The following is an 18,149-nucleotide window of genomic DNA, read 5'->3' as shown; positions in this document are numbered from 1 at the left end:
CGAATGTTTCCAACTTTATACGGCCGATGAAACCAGTATGCTTGCTTCGTATAGCTCTGTACTAATTTGCTTTAGCAACCGATGCGTCGCCTTTCGGGCGAAAGTGCGATTTTTTTTTTCGGTCGTTCGCAGCTGTTACTACGCGGAGGAGCGCCGAGGGGATTTTTCGTCACGGCGCGGTTTCATTAATTTCACCGCCAAGGGCACCGCCAACACAAACGCATAAGGCTTTCGCCTTAATCATAGCAAAAATTATTTAGAATGCATGACATCATTTTTAGGAAAGTTCTAACCGGGACGTGTGCTTGCCCGACGGGGTTGACCGACATGAAGGTATCCAGACTTAACAAAATGACCGTTTACTACCGCGAATCGAGGCGAATATATCCATCCCCGCACGAGACACTGACAACAATACAGGCCACTAACCTCAGGAGGGTACAAACTAGGTATGTACTTAGTCCAAGAAGACTAGCTGCAATGGCCGGTGGTGAGTATCCACCAAACTGCAAACGTTGTAACTGCCTCCTGGCGGACCAAGATCACATCTTGTGGGGATGCCGAAAGAACCTTCCCCCGAGAGAACTCTTTAGACGAGCTCCTTCACACGAAGAGTGGGAGATGAAGACGAGAACTTGCTACCCGGAAGAACAGATACGGTTGGCGGAATGGGCTGATAGCGTCCCGGCAAAGCAGACGCCACGCTAGCCCACACCGCCGGAAAAAAAAAATCCACTCAACCTTGACAATAAAAGTATTTTTTTCTCTCTCTCTCCGTTATTTCAAGTCGTCCGTAGAACTCTGCGGTAGACGGTGCACTCAAGCCATTCTAGAATTATTGAACCAACTGAATACAGCTTTAGATTACAAGATGTCCGCTTGTGCTGTTTCTAGAGAACTCAAAAGCATGCGACACAGTGGACCATGAAATTTTAACTAAAAAACTTTACCTCATTAGTATTAAAGGACCATTTAACGAGCTCCGCCGGAATTATCTGACCGGTCGCTTGCAGGTAGTCACCCTAGACCACCCGTTGCCTTCCAGCAACAAGTTACATTTGAGAGCTGCAGTATAACGGGGCTCTAGTTTGTCGCCTTTCCTCTTCCTTTTAATATATTCATAAACGATTTTTTATCAGCTGTACCATACTGTAATACAAAGCACATTTCTGTAGGCAGGCGACACTATCTTGTTAAAGAAACGCATTTCCTAATGTAAAGCGTTATACTTACTAAAAGGTAGTGCATACGATGCTACGACTTGATTTACTGATAAGTGCTTGTCAATAAAACACAAAAATGAAACAAAGATAGTTTTCTTCAAAAGTTCGTTGAAAACAACAGTTACAGCCCTGCCCGTATTCACCGTCGGGATTGCGGCTCTCAGTGTTTTCCCGTGGAGTATGTAAACCCAATAAAATGCTTTGGCGTGTTTTTTTCGATAGCAGCCTCTCCTGGAATGATCATCTGGCATACATGTGTGACCGACTGCGAAAGGTCTCATGGTTGCTTTACAATATCAAACCTATATCTCCAGTTCTGTAAAAGCCACGATCATGCATGCTTTTGCGCACAGTGTCCTGCGATATGGCATCACAGTATACCCCTCTTGCTTTTTGCGATGGCAGTGTTGTATTTATAGTATATTAAAAAGTACGTTGAAATTTATTATCTGCAATTTATCAAGTTGCACTGTAATGTTGTTCTTTCCTTGGTTTGCCGTCTTTTATATCATTGCTCACTCAAACTGTTGTATTACGGCACTTCTGGAACCCTCAGATCAGACGCGAACACACTGCTTCGAAAGCTTCACGAACAAGTCCTTGCTTTTGTGAACCTTATTGCACAACGAGATTTAGTAAAGCCCCTAAACAGGTCTATGTTCCATGAATTTTCAATGAGCGCGCGGGCAATGGTTTTTCTGTTAACAGAAAACGCAGCTAAAGAAAATTGTTACATGTATTATGAATCAGTATTATCCATCAGTGGCGTAGCTAGATCGTCTGGCACTCGGGGCCCTTAGCTCTTCTGTCACCCCCCCCCCCGGGTGTAGTCGAGGAAGGCGAGGATATTGACAATTTTCGGGTGTCTTCAGACGTATATGACACCCCCCCCCCCCCTCCCCTACTGGCCCCGTGCACCCGGGGCCCACGGCCCCCCGGCCCCCCCTGTTGCTACGCCACTGTTATCCATATTACCATTGTTTTGATTACGTCTTGTTTTGTTTTGTCACTGGTTAAGTGAGTCGGATCTCTTTCCTTTTGAGCTCTCGTATTCAACTGATCAGTTCAGGTTTACAGTGTTAACGATGTTGTCATCTTGTCGTCCGCCGACGTGCTGGGCCAGTCACTTCTTCGCTTTGGCAAGCCTACTTTCGATGTAGTGTACCGTAAGGGTGACAATTATTATTATTAGTGATATTATTAGTATTAGTATTATTATTAGTAGTAGTAGTAGTAGTAGCAGTAGTAGTAGTAGTAGTAGTAGTAAAAGAAGATCAGTTGATGAACCTTGTTTCAAGCAGTATGCACACTTACAATCGCTGGAACAGTCCTCAATCCTCTAAATATCCCCACTGGTACTCAATTTATAGCTTCCCTAAAGTGTAAAGATAGCGCGCACCGTAAATTCAGACGTCCTGTGCCTAATGCCTGGAGAGAATTGCGTTTTTTTTTCTCGAACTCTCTGCAAGTGCCTCTGTAAGCGGGATCAAAACTCATATGCTACATTCTTGGAAAATTGCGCCTCCGACCGGCCGGCGGAGTTTTGAAAGTATTAGGAAACATCTAGCGTGTTGGCGCCAGCTTGACTCGAGACGAGTAGAAGTCCAATCACTCGTGGATTCCTTTGTTGCCCATTTCTCATCCTTATATAAAGCTTTGAGTTACAATGCTCGAGTGTCCGTCAACAGCACACGACGGTTCTTACACCTAGTGCTGTGTTTGATGAAAAGCTACCAGCCACTGCCTTAAGCACTTGAAACCTTCCTATCCAGCGGCCCTGAAGGCACGTCCTTTGCAATTCTAAAAGTTTACGCCGGTATATTCTTCCAAGTATTGATATCTATATTGTGACGCAGCAGTTATAACGACGTTTTATTCCGAGTCGAAGATGCGGCAAACCGACCACGCCCAGAGCACGGATCACACTCGAGAGCTTGGCCCACAAGCGATGATGAAGAAGAACCTCATATGAACCCCACATGATGATGATCATGTACAGATGACAAAGAATAGCTTATAAATGGCCACACTAATGTCCCACCGCACGAGAGCAGCCATCCTGGCCGCAATTCAAAGGGGTGGCGAACGCCGCGTGAGAGGCTTCATACGGGAAACGATGACAACCTCAGCGGCGTGGCAGCGGTGGTCATTTGGAATAATAACTGATAGCACGCGATAGTTAACCGGACAAGTCTGCTCCAAGACTTTGTAGGGGCCGATGAAGCGAAGCGGAAACTTGTCACACAAGCCAGGAGTACGAACTGGTGTCCGGAGTAGCACTTCCTCGCCAGGGCGGAAGCACACGACGCGATGAGAGGCGTCGTAATGCTGCTTGCGGTACGGTTGCCGTGCTTTGGTGTTGATGCGGGCGAGCTGGCGACAACGCAGAATGCGGGACACATATTCTTCACAGGAAGATGGACATTGATTGACAGTCGGCGCGAAGAAGGAGGCGTCAAGACAGGAACAGGGCGAATGACCATAGACAAGGTAGAATGGCGAGTAACCGATCGTGCGTCAAACGGCGGTATTATACGCAAAAGTCACGAATGGCAAAATTGCGTCCCAGTTTCTGTGATCCGGTTCGATGTACATGGCTAGCATGTCTGACAGCGTGCGATGAAATCTGTCTGTGAGGCCGTTGGTCTGCGGATGGTGACTGGAGGTAGTATTGTGGGTGGTTCCGGAGGCTCTGAGTACGTCGTCTAGTAGTTGCGAGAGGGATGCTTTTCCACGGTTGCTCAGGAGGAGGCGAGGACCACCGTGACGCAGTATTAAGGATTGAAGTATGAATGCAGCAACTTCAGAGGCAGAGGCAGAACTCACACAAGTTTTTCGGCGTAGCTTGTCAACTGATCAACGGCTGTCAGAATCCATCGTTTACCGGTGAAAGTCACAGGAAGAGGACCATAGAGGTCAATACCAACCACTTCAAATGGTTGCTACGGACAAAAACCGGTTGCAGTTGTCCGCTTGGAGCTGATGTAGGGAGCTTTCGATGCTGACATAGGGCGCAGGAAGCGACATACCTCGCTACACTGGCGGTCAATCCAGGCCAGTAGAAGCGACCTTTGATGCGGTCATAGCTTTTCTGGAAACCAAGGTGACCAGTAGTCATGTCATCGTGAGAAGCCGGCAGGACAAGAGCACGTAGAGAGCGTGGCAGGACAGGAACCCAGCGTTGACCGTCAGGGTGATAGACATGATGGTACAGGACGCGGTTGTCAATCTTAAATTGCGTCAGCTGTCGACGAAGGCGGGCGTGTTAGGTGGGCGCGAAGCTCTTTGAAGGTGGTCTATGATATGCCGACAGTAAGAGTCAGCAAGTTGATGAGATTAGAAGAATATTTTGTCGTGTGGAGGTACCTCGTCGACAGTGGCCAACAAGAAAGCATGTGAAGGGGGACCGTGTGAAAGCTTGTCACGGATGGTAGTTGGAGGTCCATTGCATGGTGTGGTAGGAAGCGGACAGCGAGAAAGCGCGTCTGCATCTTGGTGTTTATCCCGCACTTATAAGTAATAGTAAAGTCGTATTCTTGCAGACGAAGAATCCAGCGACCAAGTCGTCCAGACAAGTTCTTCAGCGTTGAAAGCCAGCATAATGCATGATGGTCTGTAACGATCGTAAAATGGCAGCCGTGAAGATAAGGTCGAAACTTCTGCAACGACCAAATGATAGCTAGGCATTCCTGCTCCGTGATGCTGTGATTCTTTTCGGCGTTTGTCATAACGCGACTTGCGCACGCAATGACCCTCTCACCTAAAGTGTCGTCTCGCTGTAGGAGAATGCCACCAATGTCGTGACCGCTAGCATACGTATGCAGGAGGGTAGGAGCAGCTTCATCAAAATGGCGGAGTACTGGTTCAGATGTGAGAGCGCGCTTCAGATTGGCGAACGCAGATTCACATTCGGGAGACCACACAAAGGGAACATTAGAAGCCAATAATTTGTGCAGAGGTGACGCTATTGAGGCGAAGCCTCGTATGAATCGGCGGAAATAGGAAGCGAGGCCTAGGAAACTACGCAAATCTTTAGTCTTTTTGGGACGAGGGAAGTGCCGAACTGCCGAAACCTTGTCAGGCTCAGGACGAATGCCATCTTTGCTCACAATGTGACCTAGTGCCCTGACCGTCTTGCTCGCACAATGGCATTTCTTGGTGTTTAGCTGAAGTCCAGCGTTGGCAACGCACGTGAGAACTTCATCCAGACGTAGCAGGTGCTGAGAGAAGGTTGACGAGAAAACAATATCGTCCAGATAGCACAAGCAAGTCTTCCACTTCAGGCCACGAGGAACGGTGTCAATCATGCGCTCGAACGTTCTGGGCGTATTGCAGAGACCAAATGGCATGACATTAAACTCGTAGGGCCCATCTGGTGTTGAAAACGCTGCTTTCTCTTTATCGTCCTCATTCATAGGTATCTGCCAGTAGTCGGAACGCAGATCGATGCTGGAGAAGTACTCGGCACCCTGCAGGGAATCCAAGGCATCGTCTATTCGTTGCATAGGGTATACATCCTTGCGTGTGATCTTTTTAAGTGCTCCGTAGTCGACACAAAATCGAACAGAGCCGTCTTTTTTCTGAACCAAAACAACGGAGGAAGACCAAGTACTAGCAGAGGGGCGTATTATGTTCCGTTGGAGCATGTCGGTGACGTTCTCGTGAATGACTTTCCTCTCGGCTAGCAATACGAGATATGGTATACGGCGCACGATGGATGTACCATCTGTCCCTATCCGATGCGTCGTAATCGAAGTCTTTCCCAACGAAGCTGAATGCGCGTCACACGAAGCTTCATGTTTTTGGAGCAAAGCAAGCAATTGTTGTGACTGCGAAGGTGTCAGGTCGGAACTGATGGTAGCTGCAGGAGCTGAAGGAGATGCGGCCCGTCCGGTACAAGAAGGAAGCTGGTTGAAAGGAAACAACAGATATAGGCTCCGACTCAGCGGCGCAAGCCATTGTAGTGCCTTTAGGGATCGGAATATTTTCGTATGTCGGGTTTGTAGCGTAGAGAAGTGCAGTGCCATGATCAAACCAAACCAGCTCTGATGGAAAGGCTATCCCTCTTGCGAGACAGCGTGCAGATGGTAATACGAGCACGTCGCCGAAGTCAATGACATCAGACGTGATAGTAACAATGCTTTTATGGCGAGGAGATAGCGCGGTATCTTCTGCAGCAAGCAAGTGAAGTGGTGCGTCATCTGCATGAAGTGAATAGGTCGTGTCGGTCATGTGGAGAACGCGTTGCCCACAGCAGATGGAGGCGGAGGCCGTAGAAAGAAAATCCCATCCCAATATGAGCTGCTGGGCACACGAACTAAGCACTCCAAATTCTACGTAATGCAGAAGTCCATCGATGAAAATACGAGCAGTGCACACGGCGATAGGTCGAATGGCGGACCCTTGAGCAGCAAGTAGCGTAGGTCCATCATAGGGGGTCGTAACTTTCCGAAGTCGCGAACACAATTCACGGTGAATAACTGAAACACAAGCACCAGTGTCTATCAAAGCTTCTACTTGTAGAACTTCTACTACAACCAATATCACATTGCATGGACGCGATGGAGGAATTTCTGTCCTGCCGTTCGATGCAGCTTTTCCTCCAAAAGCTGCATAATTCAGTTTTCCGGACAACGCTCGGCGAATGGAGAAGCAGGTATCAGTGGGGACGTAGAGCGGCAAAGGGGTGACGGCGAGCGGCGTCTCCCAGGACGGTACGTCTGAGCCGTCTCGGATGCTACAATAGGCGATGGAGGACGTCCGCGCGGTGGACCATAAGGACGGCGTTGGTCATGGAAATTCCCTAGACGTTGGAAAGTAGCTCTGGGCGAAAAGTCATCTCGTTCGTATACGTCATATCCGCGACGCTCGTCTTGCTGGCGCTTGCGGCAAAAACGTGCTGTGTGGCCACGATAGCCGCAGTAGTAGCAGATGGGACGAGGAGGAGGACGCCACTGCGGATAGCTGGTTAGGGTAGGTGCGCTGGTAGTCATGGAAGCTATGTGGGCCGGTGTTGGTTTTGGAGGCATCGGTGGAAAGATGACTGGAGTAACTGCGGCTACTTATGCGTACGTTGGTGGGGCCCTAGGGGTTAGTGGGTCCGTGTACGCTGCACCAGCCATGGCCGCCTATTCCTCCTTGATAACGTCTCGCAGACTGGTATCCGATGCATGAGAAGGCATGCCCTGCGGCTAAGCCAAGGTACTGTAGCTCTTCTCGAATTATTGCGCGTATCATTGCTCGTAACGTACGGTAGTCGGCGGTAGTGTTTGCAGTGGTGTCTGGTTGCAGCCATACTGGTTCGAGTTCGTCAAGGCGATGGCAAGTCGCGACGATATCAGCGACAGTAGCGGGGTTCTTGATGCCTAAAGCATTGAAAGCAATAGCTCCGATGCCTTTGAGGATGTGGCGAACTCTGTCTGATTCGGTCATGGCCATGTTCACGCGCCGACAAGGAGCAAGCACATCCTCGAAGTACGACGTATAAAATTCCCCGAGTTGTTGCTTGCGAGTGTCGAGCGTGTTTTTTGCGAAGGCGGAACGAACAGCCGTTGTACCGAAGATTTGGCGGAGCTGCTGTTTGAAAGCACTCCAGCTCGTGAAATAAACCTCATGGCTGAAAAACCAAGTCTTCCCTACTCCTGTCAGATAAAAGGCGACGTGACGTAGCTTGGACGCATCCTCTCAACGGTTAGACGAACTCACTCGGTCGTAATCGTCCAGCCAATCCACGACGTCTTCACCGCGAAGTCCAGCAAACAGACGGGGACCACGCTGGTGCCCACTGACAACCCAATACGGAGAGGCGGGGGAAGCCGAGGCCGAGATGGTAGAAGTAGAAGTGCCTGTTGGCTCGTCCTGCGACATGCTGGCGGACAGCTGGCACAATCGGTGACCCGATCGAAGCTCCAGGTAGTTGAGCGGGGAGTCAGAGGACGGAGGACCGAAGAGCACATTCCGCCAATGTTCAATAACTCTTTGAATACTTGCACTTTCCGTCACATGCAGAAAATTGGTCGTGTTTTTTCTGCATTTCAGTCTGGCTGTAAAAATGATACCTCGAATTATCGCCTCATTTCTCTTCTATGTGCCACGTCTAAGATTTTGATGCGAAAGCATCAAATGGCCCGTTGAGCGAAAAACGCGGCGCCTAGCAGGGAAACGGCACGTAAATTCCCATTGGCTGCCACGCTACGTCACGTGCGTGTCTCGACAGAGCCACGCATGTGAATTCTGGTGATAAATGTGGTTAGGGGGAATTGGGGGAGAGGAAAAGGAGGCAACAACATAACGAAATGACCTCAGTACGCCTCGAGATAAACGCCTCTACAATAAAGCAACTGGAAATGCGTCGTTTATGCGTTTTACACTTACCCAGGTCCTTGCAGGACTTCGTGTCGCAGTACTCGGCGTTCACATAATCTAAAAGAAAGTAACGTGAGGGTTAGTAGACAGCAGCACTAAATGGGGTTCCCAACGTTTTGTAAAACTCCTTAAAGCTTGGCATCTCGCGCATGCGTACTGGACACGAGAACACTTTTTGGACCCCTAAATGTTTCTCTACAGCCCTCCAATGGCTCCGCACCTCGCGCATGAGCGGTAGATAAGAGGGTCAGCAATCGTTTTGAATATCTTTCTAAAGACTTCGCATGTGCATGGTGGACATGAGGCTACCTTTCTGGATCCAAAAACGTTTTTGTAAAACTCTTCAATTCCTTGAATCTCGCATACTTCATTTATCTGGTTCCCCCAACGACTTTCTAATGCGCGCCTTATAATGTTTCATTTCGCGGATGCGTGGTGCACTGAAGGCTACCTCACAGAGGCCACAAAAAGTCTGGGCCCCCAGAAAAATAGCCTCTTATTCAGCGCGCATGCGCGAGTATCTAAGTTGTTATACAGTCTTAGAAAAACGTTCTGGAACCTAACAAGCTAGCCTCATGTCTCCCATGCATGAGTTTGACACGGTGTTACTCAGGATATGATGAAGTGCGTGAGCGTGACTGAAAGAGATCCTAGAAAGAAACAGATACACAAAGACAGCGCGGAGAAACAGTGTATTCAAGCGGCTCATAGCGCACGCAAAAAAAACGGCTTCGTTTGGGCCCTTTTGCATGTTTTTTACATCCCTAATTTTTTCTGGCATAGTGTACCAGTTCAAGCCTACGGGAAATGTTTCGCATCAGCATAGATGATGGCCGCGCCCATGAAAAGCGACCATTCGCAACCGCGTATCAAGTCTGAACCGGGCTCAAATTTTGTAACCGTCAATTCAGTTTTCTTTCGTTCTCCAGTTCTCATCCGTTGCGAAGCTGCCAATCTAAGTGATAAAGTTGACCTAGCAACGTCGGAGCATTTGAACAATCGCGAAAAAATTATGGAAAACTAAATTGATCCTTGCGTACACGTGGCACCGTATTTCTGGACAAATCGAAATGACCCTAAAGCTGGATTGACACGAAGACCGAAACGCTCCGCAACTCCACAGGCGGGCGTGACATGGCCGTGCTGCCACGGCGAATCTCAGGGAGGGCAGCTCATCGGCGGCCCCTTCTTAAACCGCGCGATTCGCCGGCACTGGATGAACCACGTCCCAATGGTCTGTGAAAAGAATAAGCTATACGAACCTTCAGTTGATCATCCATCTTCGAGGCACACTAAATAAAAACATTTGAACAGTTCGTACCGAGAAATAATTCTTTTAAAACTATTTTCTCATTCGCGTAATAAGCTCGACTATTTGAAGGCAAAATCGGGGTTGAAATTTCATTCTGCGCGCACGTGTGCGTCAGTGTGACGTCACATATGTTAAAGCATTTGTTTTTATTGTTTGGGCCACAGTGGCGCAGTATATTTTCTTGAAAGTTGCTCGATTCACTGTTTTGCTCTTGCACAATAGAATATAGCCCACCTTGACCGATGAATCCACTACGCCAGAGCAGACAATGCCGATTTTATGACTTTACAGCGAGCCGCTGTGGGAGCATTAGGGTGGTGTCGCCACTTGTCGCTCGCTAAGCATTTTCTCATGGTTCATGAGCGGCCTTCTTGGAAATACATAAGGGTAACTACTCATAAGGGTAATACTCATACATGAGGGTAATACAGCTCAAAGTATTCTTGCCTTCAGTGTCTCGTTCAGCAGCGACCGCTCCGAATGTTCGGAAGAAGCAAAAAGAGTGAACGACGAATTGGGCGTGGCCTCAGATACGAACTCAGCGCTTTGTATGCTGACGACTTTACTTCACCGCTTGCAATGACGGCATCTAACTCAACGTCGGCAGGAACTTTTTTCTTTGTTGACCTGCGGTCTTCTAGGATGTTTCTTTTCCTAAATGTGGCAATCTCTATCAAGATTTGGTACAGATCAAGAATGTTCACCGTGATATCTTTGTATAATTAAGGTGGGTATCTTGATTACCGAGTTTCACAACCTCTACTAAAACAAGATTCATATCTTACGACACACTACGAACATTAGGAATGCATTCCGTATGCTGTACGTTACCATGCAAGTTGCTGTTAAGTAGCTAATTAGGCCCCAAGCAATGAACGTCGTGTTTTTGATATCATAAAGAATATTTATCATAAGAAAAAAAATGCATTTTTAAAATCACCTGGCAAAACACATTACTTGCATAAATTCCATTTATATTATTGAAGAAATTGAAAAATAACGTGTCTCGTCCCCTTTTAATTTGTTCCAGCAGTCGTCTCATGAGAGCATTTCAGTTTTATACACATATTTGAATTGGCACTTAGAAATTCGGCCCGAGCTAAAGCTTCCTCGTAAGCCACAGGCTGATACAATAGGTGCTCCTATACGGCTGCTGAACGAAGGGCTATTTCGGCTGATCTGTTTTAGAGGAGGCTGAAGAGTACGAAACGGAAACAGAATAAGCCATCGCTTACCTGAAAACTTTTTGACATAAAAGATGGTCGGGATGGCGACCAGCAGGAACAGGATCATCGGAATCGATCCAATTAGACACCAATAATTGGCCAGTTTTTTTGTGATCATTTCCGCGGGTGCCCCGGCTCTGCATCGCCAAAGCAAAAATAAAACTGTAGAGCATTGCGAGTGGCTGTCATTGTGAAAAAGAGAACATGCGAGCGAATTTATGCTGCCGCGTCATTTCAGCTGAAATTTTGCGTGTTGCAGTGATAGCCCTCGTGAGATTTCAAGTGTACCTGCATCAAATATTATTATTTTCAGTTTAAAAACTATGTTTCGTATCACTGTTCCGCTTTTTCAGGTGTACTTATGGAATAGGCAGATGCAGCTTGCGCCACAAACAGCAATGTCCTGGTAGCTAATTAATAACTTTCGCTACTTATTTTGTTATTCACTGAAGACTGTCTGTCGCACTTACGAAATCAAATATGAGCATGCACATTGAAGTCACGTTCATTTAGCAGAAAATACACGCCTAGCACGACTCTCCAGATATGCGTCCTAAATCCTCTGTAATGTCATATATTGAGAACATCGTGCCACTTACTAAGCCAATTGTATATCATTGTTCAAGAGTGAATTTGTTTATTTCAGAAAGGAACGTGACATCGGTATGCTACCGTTTGGTAACATCGCACATAATGTAGTGCAAATCTGCGCTCATTACTGTCAGTAGGAATGCACTGAATGCCTACCGATGGCCATTTGTGGCAAACTCCAGCATTAAACTATAAAAAATTACGACCACCAAATTCCGGTTGCTCTCGAAGAATGCGTTTAGCATGCTTTCACGGGTATTTATTTGTGGCCACTTTGCTACACTATGTGTTCTCGGTGACTTTATAGGTTTTATAGGTGGAGCATGATGGGTAGATTACTTGTGCATTTACTGTCCAAACCCTGCATGGGGTTCATAAACCGACCTTGACGAAGTGGTGGTCGATGCATCGAACTAGTACCGTTTACCCCCTGCCTACGGGTCAGGTTAGACGCCTTTGTTATGCGGCGATACCTTCGGGGTCGGCCTACGAGAATAGTTAGACAGGAGAAATCTCGGTAAACTCCCAGAGAATGCTGAACGCATACAAAAAGCTGGACTGCATTGATCCAGAGAGGAGTGAACCAAACTGGGACATTGGAGAAAAAAAAGTCCGAACGTTAGAACCACTAACTCACCAGGTTACCAAGCGGTCACAAACACAAATGTGAGTGCCTAGTTTTTGTGGTAGAAGCGACGCTTTGAAACAGTTCGTGCCAGTATTTATGATTGCTGCCCTCTCGTACAGCATTACATAATTCGTGTAGCTATCCGCATATGTGCGTGCTTTCATCAACGGGCTATCTGCGCCTTCACCATGAAGCGAGTTGGCGTCCTTGGAGTGTTCGAGGTAGCCCTGGCCAAGATGATGTGCCGCTGGCGCGAAGGAAACCCGATATAATGCATAAACTTTCCAGCACGACCCGACCTGCGCGCATGACGAAATAACCGTACTCAACGAACGTCCGCTGTACGCCCGATCTTACCGACCACTGACCGATCAACCTCGGCACCGGAGGGGCGCATGCATCAAGTATGCACACTTGTCGCAATTGCCCGAATCCATCTTCTCGCTGATCCTTCTTGACAATGGCTTACGAAGCCCAGGACACCCTTGCTCCATGATGCGCAGAACGTCATGCGACCTATCTGCCAACGCCATCAGCGCACCATGAGCGCGTGGCAGCGCACCATGAGCGCGAATACCGACCGACCGACCGACCGACCGACCGACCGACCGAACGAACGAACGAACGAACGAACGAACGAACGAACGAACGAACGAACGAACTAACTAACTAACTAACTAACTAACTAACTAACTAACTAACTAGCGAGTGAGAGGGCTAGCAAAAGGAGTGAACTGTAAAGAGAGAGAGCGATCGTTTTCCTCGCAGAATTCGAGCAACCACGAAAACGAACGATGGGGCCAAAAAAACGCTATTCACGTTAAAATGATGGCCATAATTCCACCGGTCATCTAGTTAGGACAGTATTTGCATAAAGTACATTCGACTATTTCCTACAGAGCTCCGATACCGTTTCCAGCAATGCGAATCCTCTCCTCGATGTAGGAGCACCAAAAATAAAAGCCTGCCCCAGCTAAATATTCAGATGCTCCAAGAGCAAGACGATGAATCGCATGGCGAATTTTTTTGGTTCTCGGTCAAGCTCCCAGCTCGAAGGTCGCTCTCAGCCGGAACGTGGCACTCAGAATGAACCAGAACCCCGGGAATTCGACTTCCACCAGCCCAGTGTAGACCCCCAGGGCCAGAGGGCACTAGAGTGCTCGAAAGCAACCAGTCGAATTTCCCTATAGACAGAAAACCGCCTATAGGCACATTCCAGACACGCAATTTTTCCGAGGGCTGTGATGCATTTAGCGGAGCAGGAATATTCGAGGCCTTCGAATAATGAATCAAATATTGCCCTTTTCCACTGGGCCTTCTAATCGAATGCTCTGTTTGTCCGTTCCTGCTATATGCAACGAACGCTTCGTAACGCGCGATATAATGACAAGCTTTCAAGCGTTGTGGATATATTAGAACATGAAGGCTGTTTGATAGAATTCATGAAAACGACTGTTCAATATTCGAAAACCATTAAAAAAATTATTAGATATTCGAGTCGCTTCACTTCCGGCACTATTCAATTAGTACTCCATTTTGACTCAAATCTTAATATTCGAGCACCTCTGTGACAATGGTGCTTCCCCTAAAAATTAAAAAATATAAATGTCGCTTCTTATGCTGCACCAACCCCGCTAGCTATATATTTTTTTACCCTTAGATCCTCATTGTGTTCTGTTACTTCTTTCGAATGGCTTCCTGTGTAAGAGAATTCAAAAGATACGTACTATACGAAAATGTTACACTGTGTCTGTTCGACTTTCCTATATTTTTTTTCGTTTTCGTGCGTTCCCTTTTTCTCTCTTTTCTTTTCTTGTTTGCCTGCTTGGTTGGTTGCTTGTTTGGCTGGTTGTTTGCTTGCATGATTGCCGAAGAGAGCGACGGAGGAGAAAACCACAGGACAAGCGCTAACATCAAACTAAAGCTCATTCCGGACGAAAAGGGCGCACAGGCGTGATAGATAATATTTAGATGTTTGGTATTTAATTGGCACATGCGCCATAATTTATTTCGCTTTTGCATTGTTGGTGTTTTACGTTTTTCGTTAGAAAAGTTCTTTTTGTTGGCAGTAAACCTTATTTGAAGCTGGCGCATGTCCATTCATTGCCTCTTCATTCGTCGCCCTGCCTGTGCTATTAAGGCAATCAATCACACGTACACACTCACCCAAATTTCAGTTCTTGTAAGTGTGTGTTCCTGCCTTTGTTTGCTTGCCTGCTTGTTCGTTCGTCTTTCTCATATGCCTAAACCTTGAACTTTAATTGGAGATTGACGGATGCCCGTACTCTCGAGTTTTGTTGATCTCGCATTTCTCCTCGCACAACAGTCGGTGCGCTACGTCACCGCGTATAAGAGATGCGTGTACACTCACGGCGCTCCAGGTGGCGGTTCCATGCCGCTCTCCGCCGTCGACATCATCGATTCCTCGGCCATGTTCTGCGTGAGAGAAAAGTAAGACGCGCACTAAACACGCGAGTCCCTTATAACCCAGACACAATTCCACATGAACGAGATTTTTACAAACCCTTCACTTTTATGAGAAAAAACACCGCGAGTATACGCTTGGGCAGAAAAGAACAGTACTCGAGACGGAATTTGATTTCACCTTCGTATAGTAATTATTCAGTAATTGGTTTCCCGAACTATTCACAACCGAGAAAGAGGGGGTAGGCGGGAGGGGGAGAGGGAACTCATTTCAAACGTATTAAAACGCTACTATAAGGAATGCGTTAAGTTTCCTGAACTTAAATTACAATTTTGCAGTAACCAAACTCAGCGTCGCATAAATGATACGTTGGGCATCACGGACTCAGCACCCTTAGCAGCGTAAATTGATTTCCCGTCAACCTCCTACAGAACACTACACAGCTTGCGGTGGCCATAAAATCAACCATGATTTCACAGCGAGCGATCGCATCGCGACTACTGGTCGCAGACAACGCCACATTGTTAGATCAATAATTCATTGTAATGCTACAGTAGTAAAGTAGCGTGAAATATTTAATTTACGATTGGGAACAAAACAGCCCGGCAACGTCATAAATGCACCGAAACAATAACATTTCTGGAATGGTATTGTAATCTATCACAAATTGGTTGTTTCTGAAAAACCGCTGCGGAAACTCAGACACCATGGAATTCACCGCTTTCGATTTCCCTCCGTGGCAGCCGCATTCGAAAGGGGGCAAAATGCGAACACTTGCCTCGTGGCTCACTGCGCAGTTCATCAGTCAAAGGGAGCACGTTTTACTTTCAACACCTTTATGGCTGCGATGCCCGGCTTCAAGGATCGCGAACACCTTCCTTATCGACTGTACGTAAATACCCAGAATATAGGGTGCCTCAAGGGTCAAACGACGGGTGTCGATTCTTAGAAACACCCCATTCAACACCATTGTGGGGTATCGATATGCTTGCTGTACACGCATGCACGCGATTATCTCCGCGACCACTACCCCAGAATGTTCCTTCTTTGTCCACCGTCGTGGTCGCACCTTCACTTCAGATCACGCTTAACCTACACGCCCAACTATCCATCCCACCGTACTTAAAGGGTGCTACGACTCGTCTCTGTGACAAACAATTCGTGTCGCCCGGCCAAGACCGCGGCGAAAGCCCGGACGTGTTAAAAGACGCCGAGAAACCCGCGACAGTTCGAAACCATTGTAATTTGTGTGCCGTGTTGGTACCTGACGTGGCTCGTGATCGATCGTGACGTAGCCTGGGTTCTGCCTGAGTTTCTCTCCAGTGCTGGTTAAAAATCCAGATCATGGGGCCAACAATACCCCCATACATGGTTCCGGCTGCCAGTGCCTATCAAGTGGCGTCAGCGATGAATTCTTAACGAAGGACTGTGCTGACAAGCACTAAATAAGCTTATGCCGATAAAGTATTCTGTCAAAGTTATATTCTTGCTATTTCACTATAAAATATTCATTATCGTATATATATATATATATATATATATATATATATATATATATAAATGCAGTTGAATACAATGCAGTTGACCGTTACGGATAACAATAATTCGGCAGTTTCGCCGGAAGCGCCATACGATAGCAAGCTGTAGCGTTGCCCTCGGGCTTGCTATAGTTTAGCTTAACGCCTGCTGTCCTTTCCGCACATACCAGTGTGTGAAATTCCAGGGTTATAGGGGCCAAAACCACGCTTTCATTATATATAAGGCACGCCGTCATGGGGGACTCCGGATTAATTTCGACCGCCTGCGGTTCTGTAGCGTGCAACCAAATGCAGGGGCGTTTCTTTGCATTTCGCCCTCCATCAAAACGCGGCATCATATATATATATATATATATATATATATATATATATATATGTGTGTGTGTGTGTGTGTGTGTGTGTGTGTGTGTGTGTGTGTGTGTGTGTGTGTGTGTGTGTGTGTGTGTGTGTGTGTGTGTGTGCGCGTGTGCGTGTGCGTGTGTGTGTGTGTGTGTGTGTGTGTGTGTTTGAGAGAGAGAGAGAGCATTTAGTATAGCAAATTGGCCGTCATACGCTTTATTTGTTTAAATACTGTTTGACGAACAATGAGAAGAGGAAAGAGTGTGGCGGCGGCGCTTGTGTCGGCTTAGTACGGTGCTGTACCTTTCAAACTACGTATGTTTTCATAATGTATGCAGCCTAAACAGCTTCGCCGGTAACCCGTGTTGCGGCCCCACGAATTCTTTGTACGCGAATATTTCAGCCAAGCCTGCTGTTGGAAGTATCACTAGCCAAGGTGGCTGCCCAATAGCAGAGGCTGCTCGCTGAAGAAAAGCTTTGAGAATGCGGCCCCTCGTTAGCAGCAACGCTAGTGTATGTGTGTGTGCAAACACCGCTCACGCCAGCAGTAGACAGAACGCTTCCCGGGGGAGGGGAGGAGAGGGGGGGAAATTCCACAAGTATCCACCAGGTGGACATGTCGATTTCGTCTGCTGTTCAAGTTCTAATTGGCTGGGAGCGCTCTGTCTCCTTCTGACGTATACTCCAAACCCAGTCAATGGGAGCTTCAGCAGCGGACAAATAGACATGTCCACCAAGTGGACACTTAAACACTACCACCCGCTTAGTCTCTCCTGTAAAGGCCGATTAAGGGGAGCGTGACGGTGACCACAACTTGGCTAGGCCGTTTTTGCAGTCAAAAGCACTACGCGTTGTTCGCATCTTTGGTAGTGAGTTGTCCCTTAATTTTTTGCTTTGTTCTTGTTTTGTTTTTCCTTCGGCTTGCATGTAGCCATTTCAAGCCATTCGCAGGTACCAAGTCATTCTGGACATCGTCGAATTCCCACATATTGTCGAATGATGCAATGACAGCGTTTGGAGCCAATCTGAGACGTCAAAGCACCGCCTTCTCGGCGAGTCAGAGAGGACAAGATGGCGGCTCCAGTAATATGGTGCTATTTGACGATGTCTTGGAATGGCACTCCGTGTAAGAGAAAACGCTGTGACACTGCCGGGACTACTTGTCATAGTAACACCTGTGCAGAAACACCACCCCGGGTATGCCTTTCGCTTCACTGCCACAGAAAGTTCGCTGGCTAGAATAGAGCGAGCTCGAGCCAATCTAAAGTAACCGTCGAGGTGAAGAATGCGAAAAACAATAGGCGCTGATGGAAAACAAGCGCGAATGCACGACGTGTCTGAATATCGGCGTACAGGCAAGAGAGCAACGACCGAGTGACGATTATTTGAGCGTTTGCGCGAACGCGTATCCTTCCGTATATTTACAATACTTGTCAAGTCGCACTGTTTCGTGGTCCCCAAAACAATGGAATGTCCTACAAGAATTGCATGAGTGAACTCCG

General features: G+C 47.3%; 1 protein-coding gene across 1 annotated transcript in view; it reads right to left on the bottom strand.

Moving 5' to 3' along the window:
- Positions 1 to 18,149, bottom strand: part of LOC135911175 (neprilysin-2-like) — a 336,673-nt gene that overhangs the window by 279,145 nt on the left and 39,379 nt on the right. Inside the window, exons 2-4 of the mRNA XM_070538401.1 lie at positions 14,717 to 14,781; positions 11,136 to 11,263; positions 8,598 to 8,645 (exon numbers count right to left, since the gene is read on the bottom strand). Coding sequence (XP_070394502.1) covers positions 8,598 to 8,645; positions 11,136 to 11,263; positions 14,717 to 14,778 — 238 coding nt within the window. The 5' untranslated portion in view covers positions 14,779 to 14,781. The remainder of the gene's footprint in view (positions 1 to 8,597; positions 8,646 to 11,135; positions 11,264 to 14,716; positions 14,782 to 18,149) is intronic.

This window comes from Dermacentor albipictus, chromosome 5, assembly GCF_038994185.2.
Source record: "Dermacentor albipictus isolate Rhodes 1998 colony chromosome 5, USDA_Dalb.pri_finalv2, whole genome shotgun sequence".
Taxonomy (NCBI): domain Eukaryota; kingdom Metazoa; phylum Arthropoda; class Arachnida; order Ixodida; family Ixodidae; genus Dermacentor; species Dermacentor albipictus.
The sequence above is the reverse complement of the archived record's forward strand: the minus strand, read 5'-3'. Positions and strand labels throughout refer to the sequence as shown.